We start from the raw sequence: 17,642 nt of genomic DNA on the forward strand, positions 1-17,642 counted from the left end.
ATTCCAGGTAGGCTCTGGACCCACCGCGACCCTTAATTGGATAAGCGGTTACAGATAATGAATGAATGAATGAATGTGGAACTAAAATTTTACATTCTGATCCATTTTGCCATCAAATCAGGACATTAATGTCATATTTTAATGAGAATGAATCATTATACTAAATTTCACCGCAATTTCCCCCATAATTCACCTTTTCATAGAGCCTAGTTACGCAGTTTTTTTACAGTGATGTAAACACAGCCAGGTACTGTTGAATATAGAATGTTGATTACATTTTATTTATGCTGAAATAGGTATTAAGTATCACAGCTAAATCACTTACCCTTCATTCTCTCTCTCTTACACACACACAGTGAGCTCTTGTTTCCATGTTTGAGGCCCAAGCTGTGCTGTAGCATTAATATTTTTATTAAAGCTATTGTGTCTCATGCTAAAGTTTTCTCTGAAACTTTTACTCAGCAAATTAAGGGATTCTAATTCAAAAATCATCAAAAATATATTATTTTATATATTATAGTAAAGTAAAAAAGGACTGTTTCCTCAAGCCTGATTGTCATGAAAATCAAACTACACATTTATCTACCTCCCCATCCACCTCCACATTTATCTATCTACATGTAAGTGCTAGAATGTTAATTTTCAACTTTTTTTAAATAAGTAGACACTACTGATATAAATATAATTCCATTGTGTGGTTCTTGTACTCATTCTTTTATTTTACATTTAAATATCCATTATTAAAAGCTTAAGTTTTAAAAAGATACAATGCAATTAATTTCAGAAAATTGTGCACACAAGTAAATAGCACTACTTTTAAATACCCTACAGAACTACAACAACTTTATTCTAATTTCTCTGCACACTGGCTCTGCAATCTACTTTGGTATTAAATAGAGATAACCCACAATATCAGTTTATCATGATAGATTGATAGGAATGAATGAACTGCAATAAATGCACCTACGTTTCAGATGCGGCCATCTGCGCAGACTCTGAGGTGATCATAACATTGGAGATGATGTTGACCACAGTTGTAGCTAATGTGGCATTAATTCGAGCAACATTCACCAGCTTCTGTACCATAGTAACCACTTTTGAAACCTCCACAGTGGACAGCTCATTGTTGGTGATGTCAGCGAGCTGGACAGCTACCTCTGCTGCATTCTCTGTTTCCAAAAATGTTAATCAAGCAGATTAAAAAAAAAAGATTGTTAAATGATTTAAAATTTTTCTTAATCTTTCATAAAAAAATCTTTTTGAAATGTTATTGCAGACATGTCAATGTCATTCATTTCAAACCTGCCTTGCGAAACTTCAATCTGTTCAATATCTTTGCAGTTACTGAAATCTGGTTGGCCCCACGATGATGTGTAATTTTCTGAACTGATGATACTGAGAAACAAAAAAAACAATTTAGTTATGTGTTTTATTAATATTTATTTAGTGTATAGAAGACTAAAGAGTAAGATGTGTTAACACGATTCATGCAGAAGGGGTCACATTGGAGACAGATGAAGTGGACGTCTTTTTTCTCTTATAAACACTCATGATCATATTTAATAAAACTTGATATTGGTGGCACACTCATTACTTACCATGTCCTAGATGCATTCTGCTCTTTGTAAGGGAAGCAGGGGATATACTGAATGACTGATGGTCTGGTCTCTGGCCATTTATAGTGAAGTGTCTCCTCTGCCTTACAGTTCTCTGCAGAATCAGCCAAAATAGATATGCGAAGAAAACACTGGTTTAGGAGTTTTCTTCCATAAAACCTATGTATACATTGCTTACATTCAGGGCTGCAATTTAAAATCGTATTTATATCTAATCAATCATGATTTTAAATAACTAGAAACTAAAAGCAGTTACTACTTTGGCATCACTGTATTTAACAGTGTACATATGCCTTTTACAAAAAATGCTCTTTCATTTATCATCCCTGTCCAAAGGAAAACATGTATCTCCAAATAAGTAGCTTTTCAGGAGATGGAAAAGCCTTGATTAATTTCATTTAAAGTTAATGTAAAAATTTAAAGTAAGGAGCATTGGTCCATTCCCATTTAAAATTTATATATAGTAATTTTCATATATAAATACATGAATTTCATTGGCCAGCAATTATTTGTAATACTTTTAAGGGCACAATAAACAGATCTGTGTTGATATTTTGCTGAAATGCTGAATTAATGCTCTCTAGTAAACCAAAGCTTAAATAATTATTTTATCAAATAAATAACATGCAATAACATGCTGTTTTGACACTTGACACTAGTTTTAGCTTAGCTCCTAACCTAGATTCAGTTAATTATGGCTGTATACACATGCCAGGATTGCTCAGTTTTAAAGAATTTACTTCATGATATTTTCTTTTATGACATGTTTTCAATATTTTTTTCAGATGCAAACCATTTTTTCTTCCCCATTTCTGATATTACACTGCATTTATTGTGAGCGGCAAAGAAAAAACATGTCCATCTCCATTTATGTTTAGTTTAATATATCTTTTGAACAATGCAGCTATCTTGCACATCATGATGAAAGGACCATTCGAAATACTCAAAAAAACATTTTTTGTACATTTAAGAGAGTTCTGTCCTTCTCCTATAAATTAACTAGTTTGGAGATACATATTTTCCTTTGGATAGTGCCGTATGTATTTCATATAATTTTTTCTAATATTCAGAGTTATAGTCCTGTCTGGCCTTGCTTTCAAAGTCTTCATTCTTAAACATTAATTGTTCCATACTCATTGGGATGGTTTCCCAGACAAGAAAATCACAATTCAAAATGCTGTGCAGTCCACAAGTACGATTAATCCCTGTCTGGTGAACAACCACACAAATTAAAAAATATAGCCATGTCTACATGAAACATAACACTGCAGCAAGACACAGAAATAGATTTTTTTCTGATTTAACTTGATTATAAAAAAAAAACATATATTCCTTATGAAGGGGTCTGTTCTGCAAGAATAGCAACGTAAAAATATTCAGACTTTGAGTGTTTCATACCAATGATATTTACAGAGACACTATCCAACGTTTCTTTTGAAAAGGCAGAAGAGGTCTTCAGTTTGGTCTCAATCTCGGTGCTCATCAGATCTTTCCCTGTAGTATTTCTATACATCAACAGGGCCTTGCAAGTGTATCTGGAAATCCAACACCACCAGAAATGTTTAGATTCCTTTATCCATGATATTGCAATCAATTTAGCGTGAAGAAATTTCTTATTGTATTTAAATGTCAAGGTAATACAGGCTTCAGTAGTTATATAATGATAATTATGTACCTTTCGTTTGCTGTACTGGAGGCATCAGTCCCAGGATGAACGCTGGGAAAAAGACATAAATAAAATGAAATGAAATGTGCAATTATATGTCTTTGTACAATGTATAACAAAATGTGTCTTCCGCATTTAACTCGTAGGTGGCAGTGAACACTCACATGCACTAGCGCACTAGAGGCTATGAACACACACCCAGAGCGGCAGGCAGCCATCCCCGGCACCCGGGGAGCAGATGTGGGTTCATGCCGTGCTCAAGGGCACCTCAATACTTAACATGATCAAGTGCAGTATGTCAAATATATTTTAGATCAATAAATTATGATCTTATATGAGGTGGCAATAAAAAATGACAATGACAGGTTAGCAAATGTTTCTTACCTGACATTATATACATAAACAGTGTAGTTCCAGTCTTGAAATGTTTGGTTGAGCTGTACAAAATAATTAAATAAAAATACATTAATAAAAGACAACAAATGCTAGAGGATATAAAAGACTAGCTACTAATGACTATGACCTTTAGACAAAATTCAAATTTGTAGCTACAAATTTAACCTTTTAACTACAAAGCTGTAAACATTAAAAAGATCTACAGTATAAACAATTGCATCTGCTAGAACCTACATTATATATAAAATATATATAATATATTAAATATCTGGAAACACCTTTATCCATTCAATTAATTTTATGCACAGTCAGCTCTTCAGAAAAACACAGGTAATAATGAGACAATATTAACTGGAGCAGTTGCACATGAGCATCCTATTGTACAAGAGCTAACATTACCAAAGTTGTCTGTCAAGATTCAGAAGCTTCAGAAAGAGCTCAGAGCCTCAAATAAAGCTATATTGAGCAGTAGAGTTGGACGTGACATTTACAGTTTGTGTGAGTGTGGGTATATATATATATATATATAATATAAGTGCGGTTCGCTGGAGAGCACCATATTTCCAAGAAGAACCAGAGTTTTATTGGTGGGAAAGCACTATGAAAGAATTTACTGTTGCACAGTTGGTGGAGACAAGTGACAAGTGGAAACAAATCCATTCATTTCAGAAGAAATATTGGGTCAGTAAACTTTTGAGCACATCTTAATATATTAGTAGTATTTTGCTTTCCTGTGTGTCTCTATTTGTGTCAAGTTTATTGAATGTTGGTGCATTACTATACAATCATACCTGTTGAGCCATAGTCTCATCTTCAATGTTTCCCAGTACTGAAAGAGATATCTTGAAGAAGGTACTTTCTGCAATTTAACAGGAGTAAGAGTTTGTTTAGCTGTTGCTCTGGGAAAACAAAGTTCAGTCTAACACTTTTGATCTGTGCAGCATAGCTGTAGTGTAATATTGTTTTAAATATTAAGAAAAAAGTAATAGAAATTTGACTGTATAGTCAAATATTTATTATTTCAGATATTATTGATTCAATTCTGGTTTTAGGAAGTGCTTATATGCTTATGGTTATGTAATCCATTTACTAAAACGTAGAACACACTCTACTGCTATGCTCCACAGCCATCACAAGATGGCTCTCCTGTACCTTATACTGTTAGTAGAGGACTACAGCAAAATGCAACAACTACTCCGTGCCAATACCTTCTTAGGAGACTAAAGAATAGAAAGTGTATTCATCTCAGTGTAATACTCTGAGAGATCTTTTGAGCTGCCAAACTGTAATTTTACATTGGCACCCAAACAATCAATCTTTGGGAACATCTGCAAACAATTTACAGATGCAGAATTAAAGCAGTTTGAATAATCTCACTAAAATAGTCTCCTAAGGAAGCAAATTATTTTTTAAAAATCATTACAAACCCACTACAAACATTAGAAGATTCTACACCCAGCATGTATGAGTACTAAATATCATTGATTGATTGTGCAAAGTCTAATATTAATATCTCTGCCCCCCCCAACCAAATCACTCAGAATCAAGTCAACATCCTCCTAAAATCTCCCAGAGTGGTTGATTATATTTCCCCTAGTAAACCATCATTCTGGTATTGCTAGCACACCAAAGAAAGATATAACTAAGAAGAAGACATATCTCTCTAAAATCTACTTTGTTATTGGAAAACATACTGTTCCCGGTTGAAAGTCCACACAGACATGTAATATGAAAGCGAGCTTTACATGGGCATGGAGCAAGTTCAGGGGAGTCTGTGGTGGTCCCATGGGTGGCGCCAGTGGGCACAGTGTCAAAGCCTGCAATGGCTCCCTTAGGCGGGGTGCTGAGAGAGAACGTGCCATTTGAGGGGACAAAGGACTGGTCGTCAATGGCCGGGGGAGACGGATGCGTTTCTCTATCTGTGGTGGCGGGGCGAACAACAAGCACATTGTGGTTGTTGCTGGAGGGCTTTGCTGATTCATACTTGGACCGAAATGGCTGCTCTGTTGGAAAGAACTGGGCATATTTAGTATCCTGAAGGTTGCTCGGAATGTTGGTATCCACTGGGTGAAAGGGTGTAGCAGAGGTTTGTGTACTTGCTCCTAACCCTGAAGGCCATGACTGTTTGCTGGGCAAGGTGGAACCATGATGAAATCCATTGATTAACTGAGTGACATGGGATTCAAATTCTGCATCTGGCATATGTATATCTAGAGTCGAAGTTGCTGTCAAAATGGGTAGTGGACTGGAGATCTTTGAATTCTCTCCAACACTAGGATGGTGGGTCATTGATCTGTCAGGAGAAGTTTCAGATGTATGCATCAGATTTGATAGTTTGCTGCTATAACTGTGCTCCGTATTACGGATGATTGCACTGATATTGGCATCTAATGTAAAGGGTACAAAGGTTCTATTGAGATGTAACCATCTTGTTGGCCCGACTGTGTGGTAATCTGTGTCCATGCGAGCAGGTGTGTGGGTAATTTCATGAATTGGCATTTGTGGTGTACTAGTCTTCCAGGGTTCATGGATACTTGAATAAGTGTAGGTGTTGCCAAGTATGCTAGAGAGAGTGTGTGCTCTAATAAGAGTGGTGGATCCCTCCAAGGCCTCCTGAAACTCAGGAGGCAACCCAGATTCATTCTGTATTATGCTTGAAAGCCCCTGTATCTCTGAATGATTGTAAGATGGATTCTCCTTTGTATGTTGAGACGCAGATGCCCCTCTCTGAGAGTCTAGAATGCCTGAATAGGAGAGGGACAGTAATGGTAATGAGGTCATTGAAACACTATAAGTAGAGAAATCAATTGCCTCCTCTCCTGTCTCAAAGGCACTTTCCCATACTATGGATTTGGAGATGTTCAACTGGGCTGCCAGAAATGGCACGGTGTTAGAAGAGGGTAAGCTGACCATGGGGAATTCATCTCTCATCTCAGCTCTCATTTGAGAGCTTAAATTAAGGAGTGAGGATGGAGAGTTGCCCCTTTCGTCTGTCAGGGTGTCTGCTGTGGCATGTGGTAACTCAGAACTTCTGCTGACAGAATTATGAGGTGTACGTGACAGGCCCTTTTGATCGGCCTCGAAAGAATTATTGTCCTTTTGCCCATTTGAGCTCTCTAGCAATCCATTTACATGTGATGGCACAAGCTCTTCAGACGAATCTAAATTGGACTGGTTGAGCACTGATGAAAGGCTGGGAGTAATCAAATAGCTTGATTTGTTAATATGTGATGTTTGGGGCAAGAACAGATTGACGAGAACAGATTGATTCTTTGATGGGGATAAAACCAGATCCCATTTGTCTTTAGCACCTGAGGTGGAGACACTTTCTGTGGAGTCAGGTGTCAGAACCATGGAAACATCCGTGGCAAGTGACAAGGACAATGGACTGGGCCTGATGGTCTCTATCATTTTGTAGTCACTTTGAACCTCTGCATCAAGCATTGTGCTGGTGTATGAACTCAGCACCTCAATAAGAGTGGCACTGCTGTGAGCTGAATCCATAAGTAGCTCTGCTTCCGTGCTGAAAGAGGGAGGGAGTGAAGGAGTAGGATGTGCTTCTGTTATGTGGGGATAGCTGCTTTGTGAAGGAGAATGACTTAGTGCTGGAATTTCTCTGAATAAAGCTGTCTGAAAAGGGAAAAGGCTCGAGTAGTACTGCATGGAAGCAGCAATGGTAGATACAGGAGTTGTCTCTATAAGATTGTCAAGAGTTTCTTTGGCCATGGTCCTGCTGTAACCTTCCAGCAAGTGTGCAACCACAGTGGGATTTGCAAGGTGATCGGGAGATGTCAACTTGGTGGATTTTTTTTTATTTTGCTCAATCTTTGTAGTAGAATACTCTGACGCCATTTCCCTTGAAAGGTCCTGCTGCAAAGTTGTTAGCAATCTTGGATTCCCCTGATAGGTAGGTGTCAGGGATAGTGTTAATGGCTGTGCAGGTTGTCCATTAGGTCTACTCAGCCCCAGTAAGCTCATCTGCTCACTTGTCCCACCTGAAACTATGACTAATGGAGGAATATGCATCCAGCTACTGTAGGGCTCATCCGGCTCAGGCATCTGAGCCCAGTCAGTCCATGGCAAACTAGAATCTGAATGATTGTGCAGATGTTCCTTCTTGCTTACAGCTTTGCTCAAATCACTGGAGTCGCTGGTGCTGGTAGTAGACATACTTTCCATTTTTAACAAGGAAAGGTTAAGTGGAATGACAGTTGCCAGGCTTTCATCAAGAGAGTAGGTAGAATCAAAGTCAAATAGGCTGAAAACTTCATCATCAAAATCAATATCATAGAAAAATGTATCTGGCCCAAATCCAGATGTGTAATCAAGGGTCTCAGAGCTGTTCTTGCTGTCGTCACTCAGGAACCATGGGGGCTTATTCAAAGGCTTATTCTTTCGGTTCCCATGGGATGCCACCTGGAATGTCTCAAGGTTATCTGTCTGGTTGTGTGACCACATCACTTGGGAATATGTTGACCTCCTTGTTGTTTTTTCTGAACTCGTTATTGCTCCAAGTAATTTTGACTCAAGGGTCAAGCTTGTCATACTTTGTGTTGGCACGGGAGGTGGTTTAGTCAGATGTATCACGGGGCGTTTCTGGGCCCGTGTAACGGCTGTCTCTGGTTTCTTTCTTATAGGCCAAATGAGAGGGGTGGAGATGAAGCCAAGAGAAGTTTTGGAGCTGCGGCCAGCTGGGACTACTGGCGGACGAGAAGGGAGAGGAGTAGTGGACATGGCTGTTGAGTGCAGGGGCAGCCGCAGCAAAGACCACAAATACACAGCTCTTTCTTTCTCTGTGCCAGTTAGAAGAGAGGTCAGTTGGAACGGAAAGGCCAAAACAGGCTATTACTGAACTTTCTTGATATTGATACACATTTGACAACACAAACATGACCATAAATGTAATTAAACATTCAAGAAAAGTAAAAATCTTTAAACTTCAAAAAAAAAAAAAAAAATAGAATTTGGCGTTTGCAATATTTGTAGATAGTCCTTGTTTGTCTGCTTGTTTGACCATTAAAGATACATTCAATAAATGTACCAAGGGTGATGGAATGATAACAGTAAAATTGTGACAGCAGAATGTTTATAACAATTTCCAGCAATCTTGAAGTTAGTAGATGATTAATGGATAATACTAGAAAAGACAGTAACAAAAGTACTATCAGTATTTATTAATGATAGAATGAAATGAGTTGACCCAATACAGAAAGACACATAAGTGATGCCAATACAATGTGTGTGTAATACAGAAACTGGGCCCAAACTAAGAGAACATTTGCTGCTATTACATTCTATGATGGTTCAGTACAGGTTCAGTAACCTTTAATCTTCGTAATTGCAGAAAATTTTATCAATGATTATAGGCATATATTGATCCCTAAATTGTAGCTAATGTTGCATTTTCTAAAATTATAATTAAATCTTAGTGTGCTACAACAGAACGTGTAACTACCCATGACTCACAGACTGTGCTACAGATAAATGAAATGCAAAAATTATTAAACAAATAAATTCCAAAGGTTTCTGGTGTAATGCAAGAAAACAATAGGAAGTGGATCAATATCCAAACCAAACACAAGAACAGAAGTAAAAAATTTAATATTTGATCAAAAACAAAATCTTAAAAATACAAAGATAATGTCAAATTTTTCATATTTTATATATTTTTACTTATTTATTTTTAATTTTAATTCCTTATTTAAGGTGATTTCAAATGCATTTTCATTATATTTTCAATATTTTGTATTGTTACTTGCTAGTTCCAGTTAAACAACTGATCTTTTAATGTAAAACCATGTTTATGGTTTTTTTGTTTTGTTTTACATTTATTTATGACTGATATCCTACAAATTTCCTGAAGCAAAATTATGCAAAAATAAACATACATTAATAAGTCATAACATTATGGCCATACAGCGGTACTTCTAGAAATAGGGTCTAATTCTACATTTACACACTGTAGTCTGTCTGTTGCACTGCATGCTTTGTTTACCAACTTTCGCCCTGCTCTTCAATGGTCAGGACCCCACAGAACCACCACAGAGCAGGTATGATTTGGTTGGTGGATCATTCTCAGTGCAGCAGCGATGGTAGTGAGTTAGGACTATTATCAGTCAAGAAGTGATGCAGAGGGGTTTAAAAACTCAAGCAGCACTGCTGTGTCCCATCCACTTGTAGCAAAACACACGCTAACACACTACCACCTCGTCAGTGTCACTGCCTCGCTGAGAATTATCCACCACCTAAAACATACCTGCTTTGTGGGGTTGCTGTGCAAGTCCAGACTATTGGAGAACAGGGTAAAAAGGAACAAGAGAAGGGATAGTGAGTTTAGAAACAAGGTTTAGTTATTTAGAACAATACAACAACCTTACAATCCACTTGAAATCTTTTTTGTGTGATGAAATGGTGATAAAGAAAAAACTCTACGTATGGCCAGATCTATACTGTGCAGTTTTATTAGCTTATCTGTAACTGTTTCTGACATCTTGAAGCCAGTTACTGACAATGGTGTCAAAGCTTTATTCAACCATTTACCTATTCCACCAAAGCACCTGATCCAGCACTAATACATTAATCATTGCAGATCAAAGATGAATAGAAATTGCTTTGAATATAACAGAGATAATTCTTTATTCAGCTGAAAGATTCCAGTTTCATAAGCTTAGCACCGGTTAGCTTAACTTAGCTTAGCATAGCCACCCATTCTCTGTACGTTTCCCAGTAGTAGCACAAGTAGCACAAGCATGTCAGGAGTGACATGGGAAAATATAGTTGGCTTACCATTGGTTGCTCTGTTGGATAGTGGGTTAGTAGCAGCAGCTGCAGATAAAGGGATGGACTGAGTGACTAGAGAAAATGACAGCAAACGTGAAAAGATCTCGATGTGATGGTAAATAGAAAAACGCAGAACACAGCAACACTCACAGTGGAGACATGTAATGTGAGATATGAACTGATGTTAAGTATTATTAACTATATTGTTCTTGAAAATGTCTTCAAGTTTTCCGATTTAGACTTGGTGGCTAACATTCCTTTAGAAAATGTTTTGATTACTGTTATTCTAATGTCTTTTAAACATTAGCCTGAAAGTCTTGGGTATTTAAATTTAATTCACAACTGGCAAAGGTTTATTAAAAGGAGGAAATAAAAAGGAAATTTATAGACTGGTAAAACCCTTGTAAGTAAATATCTTGAGGGGAAAAATCTGGTACAGATGCTAGTTGAAGTTATTTTAATAAGTAGATATGAAGACAGTAAATGTGGAAAAGTTACACTAAGCCAGTCACAATAAGCTGCTCAAGAAATGTTATGACACATGCCAAAAGCATGAAAAAAGTTTTTACTGATGTTAGTAACTTGCTTGTGTTTGTAATTGTACTTAACCTCACCAATCATATACTGAGGCAGAGCAATACACTGGTTGAATGACCTATATTGAAGACTATATATTATAATGCATTAGTTATGACTTTATAAGCTTGTCACAATTATTTTTATATTAAAAAACACTCGGTAAACACATGGCTTTTATTTTGTAAAAAAAATTGGGCACATTTGGCAATGAATGATTTTGTTTTGTTTGTTTAACTGACAATAGACAGAACAACTAAACAAACATCACTCAACTGTACCCTCTAAATATTATCTATTGTAGCACAAGTTTGATTAGAAATTGTTTTTGTACATTTCTTGTTTTCTTTTCATTTTAAAAAAATCCTAGCCACAAATAAAGGTACTTTGAGCTTTTTTTAATTTAAAAGCATTTGTCATAATTCAGCTAATTAAAATGCACCCATTTTACAGTGTGTTTCTAGTGAAGCATACATATGAGTGTAAAATCTAACAACTATTTAAATAATGGCACTCAGCTTAAATAATTCCTATTAGGTCAAATAAATGAGATCAGGAAAAAACGGAATAGTTATAAAAGGCCTATTATGGATTTTCTTGGACATTACATAATTGAAATTTGAAACCTATTCATGATAGAGGCATTTAAAAGAAATACACTACACAGCACCCTCTGTTTAAGTATATCACAGCAACAAAGGCTAGTTAAATTGAAAAAAAGAAAGGAAAAACATTATGCTAATATTCTAACACTGAAAGCATTTTGCCATAAAACAAATTTTAGGAACAAAACATAAGATTAACAGGAATCCAAATCTGCTCAATTCTGGGAAGCCCAGTATCCAGTCCAACTGGGAACTCTTAAAAAATCCAGTTGGCTTGTATTATTACTTTGTATTGTTAAAATTTTAATATTGTATTGTACTGTTAAATTTTAATCAACCATGTTAAAAATCAACACTTGCCCAAAATTTTTCACACTGGACAGGCCTTGGTCTTAATAGTGGGATGAGTAAAAAAAAAAATTCAAAATAGAAAAAGGGGGAGTAAAAATAAAAAACTAAATACTTCAGCTGCCTGGAACATCTTCTGTTACAGAAAGCTTACCAGTAGTGCTTGTGCTTGTGGAAGTGGTAGGTGAAGTAGTTGTAAGAGTAGGTGATGGTGTAGACATGACTAGAGATGGAGTAGGTTAGAGCACACGTTAGGATAGTTACTTCTTGTTAGAATGGTTATAGAATGGTAGAACCTAAAAACATCACCTTACCAGTGGTTGTGGTTAAAGAAATGGTGGGAGTGATTGTGTATAATACAGTAGTAGAAACAGCTGATGAAGAGAATAGAACATGAACAAGCACTGAGCACATGCATATCAACTTCTGTATAGTTAGAATTAATATAGTGTCTTTTAAACATGCAGATTACACATTGGATGCAAATGTGTGTAAAATTACATCTATACTGAATGTGTGAGAAGCCTTTTTCTGTTTTATTCTGAAGCTGTATGATCTAAACAGAACAGCTGTACAGTCATACCATCAGTAAGAGTACAGTAGAGTCATTAATTAATAAGTCAACTATGATTCAATTTTAAATTATTTTTATTTTTAGCACATTTTCTTAACTTGAAGCTAATTTTATTTGTAAATAATCTATCCATGCATTATTTCCAAACATTTGCATTTTTTATTTATGAGCAGTGCAAATAGGTTTTAAAGTGGTTCTCCCACTCTTTTGTCATAAGAGGTTATAGATAATGAATGAATTAATGAATGTCAAAAGATTTTATTTTAAAAAAAAACTTAAAATTAAGGGACAATATTGCATCCAAAATTACATCTGAGTTTTGATTGAGACAATGTAAAGATGATTTCAGCATTAGCGATTGTGAACATAGCATTATAATCCTTAATTTTTTGTTTGTTTTTTAATAAAATCACAATTGTCATTTTTTTACACGGTCCATGTACGATCATGTTTTCTTTGTAATTTCAATTTTCAGATTTTTCTCTTTTTGCTCCTTAAAATCAGAATTTCACAAAAAAATAATAATAAAATAAAAAAATAAACAAACAAATAAATAAATAAATACAATAAACATAAATAATTAAAAAAAAAAAGAAACACTGCTATTAACGTGCGCAGAGACTGTTTTCGACGAAAGTGTAGATGGTTGGACCATACTGGCTGAGTAAATGCTGACACTGATGCTTAATGTGTCTCTGTATAATGTCGGCCCTTAACAAATATGAAGACTATATCTGCTTTTTAGTGGAAAATTGGTGATTTGTGTCTATGGTTTACTTTCAGAGAGCATGTCTCTCCCACTATGATGGTACAATACTATAACTTTCATTAAAAGACGCAATAAAGGGGATAATAAGAAAATGAATAAGGAGTCATTTTTCTGAAATTCTGATTTTGAGGAGCAGGAAAGAAAAATTTGAAAAAAGTTTTGAAGCCAATTTCCTATATTTGTATTTAGCCTCAAACGATCAGGAAATTGAACTGATAAACGTTACATGGACCTAGCACCATGCAGCAGTTTCTATAAAATGACATAAGAACGGGAGAATGCATTTTTAAACCTGACACAAAAATGCTTTAATCTTTTTGTACACTTAAAAGTTTCATCCCTTTACTTTGAAATCGCCAAAGAAGTGTCAAAAAATTAAAAAGGAATCAATATTCATGAAAGTTCAGATGTCCATTAATGAACAAAAGTAAAAAATTAGGAAAAAATTAAGTTACATAAACATAATGAAATCAGTTTCAATATCAGTTTGATATCAGTTTGCATGCCCCTTGACATTTTATAAGGTACTGCCTAACATCTTGTATATCTACCTCTTAAATTTAAAAAATTCTTTCACCGCTCCATTGACCAGCTCAGAGGTGTATTTTTGAATACATTAAACCTTGGCTAAAACTTCCTTCCGCTATTAACTCTTTTTTTTTCATAGCCTACTGACATATTAGTTGTTTGATATATATTTGATATATATACTGCATATACAAGTACTAGCATTTCAACTTTATTGTTGTGATTATATTTTGTTTAATCAATAGACAACCCTACTAACCTACTAAAATAAATATAATCCCATTATGTTGTTCTTACTTACACAGATTATTTATTTTACATTTAAATGTCCATTGTTAAATGCTTCGGTCTTGAGAAGGGATAGTGTAATTAATCGCAATTAATTTCAGCAATTGTGTGATTAATTCCTTTTGTTTTTTGTTTGTTTATTTTTATTTTTTTGCAATCGATTGACAGACCTATTGAAAATTAATCTGGGTTGATAATGTACTCTTTAACATACCCTAGTCATGCTGCTATGTGTCTAGAAGTAAGCAAATTTGTGGTTCTTCCGAATAATACAGGCTTGTGTACACAGTGCTTCACTGTGGAGATGTGGATTGTTTGTTGTGTGTTTTGGGGTTTTAAATTCAAATAATTTCCTGCTAGTCCTTTTATTTATTTTTTTTTGGCACTCCACGTCTGAGTAAAGTCGACATTTAATCCACTTCTGGATTAAAGTCTTCACAGTTCTAGCAACAAGATACTTATACTTTGTACTATTGCTCTTCAGCTCCCTAAAATGTAAGTCTTTTTTTTTTTTTTTGAGATTTTTGGAGTCTTCTGAGGGCTATTGTCCTAATCACTGCTCTACAGTAGAGTGTATGAAACAAGCAGTATATGCTTACTGATTCATACTGCTTCTGAAGACCTACCTAGCAAATTTAAACTGCAAGCCTAAGCTAGCAGATCTGGTGCCACTCATCAAACATTATGTCTTGCATAGTCTATTAAAGCTCACACCACTGACTTGATATATTTCAGTTAAATTCTTTGACTTGCTTTAAATTTTAAGATTGAAATTAAGGATAAATAGTGATTGACTGAACTGTCTCAATGTTGGGATTCCAACTTATGCACTCAAATGTATACAAACTCTAAATAATCCTAGTCAAATTACATGTTTGATGCAAAGTAAATTCTTTACAGAAAAAAAAAAACTTTCTATTTATTTGCAGGTATGTTTCTTTAGTTTCTCTTTGAAAACCAACACAAAACACTGCCTCCAGAAGTTACATATTGAAGTCTCCAGAGTAGCAATGAAAGAGGTTCTATCTCGCTATTACAGATCAGTGAAGCATCACAATTATTTTAGAGCTGTAATCTTAAGATAAAAACAACCTACTACCCTATAATACCTCAGTCTTGTTTCCTAGAAAATTGACTATCAATAGGCAAGAGCATAGGGAAATCAGCACTTATACTTCCTAATCTACAAAGTAAAAAAAAAGATGTAGATTTGTAACAATCCTGAAGGAAGGAAATATATGTTATGTTGAGTATGAATTTGTTATGGTTTTAGATACCAGATGGACATGGATTTTATAGGATTTAAAAGAGCTGCTCACCAGTTAGTAGATTGCTAGTTGTAGAAGTGGTAGTAGACAGAAGTTCTAGTTATAAAGACAGCAGAGAGGGAAAAATTATGCTATGCCAGTCACAGTCAGTTGCAGAAGTTTTACAGAGACTACAACAATGATGGCAAGTAAAAGTTTAGGTTCACTGAACATCAAATAGTTAACAGAACATAATTATGAGCTCATATTTTTAACAAAAATGTCTATGTTCAATTTGAGGTTCAATTTATGTAAAAGCAATTTGGGTGAATGAGTCTGAGCAGGGGAATGGCTCTGCACGCGGAGCATTCCCACTGCGAGAATGCGTCTGACACAGAAAATCTCCCATTATGCGCTGCAAAATGTGTGAAAGGAACACTCCGGGATATCTCTAGAGCTGATCCTCTAAAGTTTCTCAGGAGTTAATGTGTGAAAAGTGTGTACTGATTAAATATTGTGAACATAAGAACAGAAAAAAATAATGCAAAATGACTAAAAACAAGATTTTCTGTTCATCTTGCCTCACTGCTGGGAGTTAACCGAGGCTAATTCACATTTAAATGAACAGGCATTGAAACAGGTCATTCCGAACAGGGCTGTTTAGACAGGAGGAGAACAGTGCTGTTTTTTTTTTTTTATCCTCATGATATTTTGACCAAAGCATGTCACAGACATTTTAGTAAGTACCCTATAGTACTGCATAAACTTGTGGGAAAGAGGTATAATATGGCCTCTTTAAAAACAAATAAGTTTTTTATGTATATCAAAATTTGTAATCATTTTAAATATTATTAGTACTAGAATTACTAAAAGAAACAGACACAATAAGTACATTAAGTGTAATATAAGTGTACTCCTTCCAATTAAGCCTGTCCATATAGACTAGATAGTGAGTATTTATGAATATTTTAAACATCTAAACATGTACCGTTCTGTAAATTCTAGTGAACACTTTCTATTGACTGAACACTGATTTGAACATATTGGGAAAAAGACATGCCTTATTTACTTAACACTTCATATTTCTCTTTGTTTATGCTAAATTCACCAAATAAATGTGTGGAAATGAATTTTCTGTACAGAATATATACTCATTTTTACCATGTCAGTTGATCAGTGTTGCCAAAACATTAGCATATTTAGCTAATGCCAATCCCACCCGTTAGCTAGGAGTCCCAATTCACATGATGCTATGGAGCTGGGGTGGTGAAAACTAGCTCACGTTCCTCTGATGCATGTGAAGCCAATAATTATTCTCGAATTGCTGCTAATACAAGCTTACTCTACAACCAACATGCTTGGAGGTGAACACTATCACTGCTTAATACTGTTCTGTCTACATACACACGCCAGCACTGGCTAGTGATGGGTAAAAGATCAAACTTTTCATCTGGTTTTCTCATCTCTTATGGAAAAAAAAGTAATAATAATAGTATGCTGAGTCATGAAGTTGAAATTAGACATAAATACAAAAACATTACCATTATAGAAGTCTCAAGAAATGTGCTTATGTATCATTGATCAATTACAGAATTAGGAACACCTACCTTGTTTATACATTCACTATCCGTTTTATCAGCTCCACTGACCATACAGGAGCACTTAAATGATTAGCCTCCTATTGCTATGTTCTTCAACAGTTAAGAAACACTCACAGGACCACCTCAGAGCAGATATGATTTGGGTGGTGGATCATTCTCTGCGCTGCAGTGATGTGGTGGTGGCGGCGTGCGGATCAGACACAGCAGGGCTGCTGGAGTTTTTAACTCGTTAGTGTCACTGCTGGATTAAGAACAGTCCACCAAACAAAAATATCCTATGGGTGGCATCCTATGTCCACTGATGTACTAGAGGAGGACCAACACAAACTATGCAGCAACAGATGAGCTACTGTCTCTGGCTTTACATCTAGAAGATGGACCAACATGGTAGATGTGTCTAACAGATCAGAGAGTGATGGGTGTTTATAAACTCAAGCAGCACTGCTGTGTCTGATACATTTGTACCCCTACAAAACACTAACATACCACCACGTCAGTGTCACAGCAGCACTAAGAATGATCCAATGAAATGTGAATAAGAAAGTATGCAGGGAAACAGGTTTAATTGGTCTGTAATTGTAGAACTAATTTTAACTGTGGAGCTGATAATGTGAGTGTAGATACAAGATAGATGTTCCTAATCCAGTA

General features: G+C 35.5%; 1 protein-coding gene across 1 annotated transcript in view; it reads right to left on the reverse strand.

The window, feature by feature from the left end:
* adgrg6 (adhesion G protein-coupled receptor G6) overlaps positions 1-17,642 on the reverse strand; it is a 79,627-nt gene that overhangs the window by 18,343 nt on the left and 43,642 nt on the right. Inside the window, exons 12-19 of the mRNA XM_066676832.1 lie at positions 10,465-10,522; positions 4,470-4,537; positions 3,667-3,719; positions 3,292-3,333; positions 3,015-3,151; positions 1,599-1,710; positions 1,307-1,395; positions 968-1,169 (exon numbers count right to left, since the gene is read on the reverse strand). Coding sequence (XP_066532929.1) covers positions 968-1,169; positions 1,307-1,395; positions 1,599-1,710; positions 3,015-3,151; positions 3,292-3,333; positions 3,667-3,719; positions 4,470-4,537; positions 10,465-10,522 — 761 coding nt within the window. The remainder of the gene's footprint in view (positions 1-967; positions 1,170-1,306; positions 1,396-1,598; positions 1,711-3,014; positions 3,152-3,291; positions 3,334-3,666; positions 3,720-4,469; positions 4,538-10,464; positions 10,523-17,642) is intronic.

This window comes from Hoplias malabaricus, chromosome 7, assembly GCF_029633855.1.
Source record: "Hoplias malabaricus isolate fHopMal1 chromosome 7, fHopMal1.hap1, whole genome shotgun sequence".
In the NCBI taxonomy this organism is placed as follows: domain Eukaryota; kingdom Metazoa; phylum Chordata; class Actinopteri; order Characiformes; family Erythrinidae; genus Hoplias; species Hoplias malabaricus.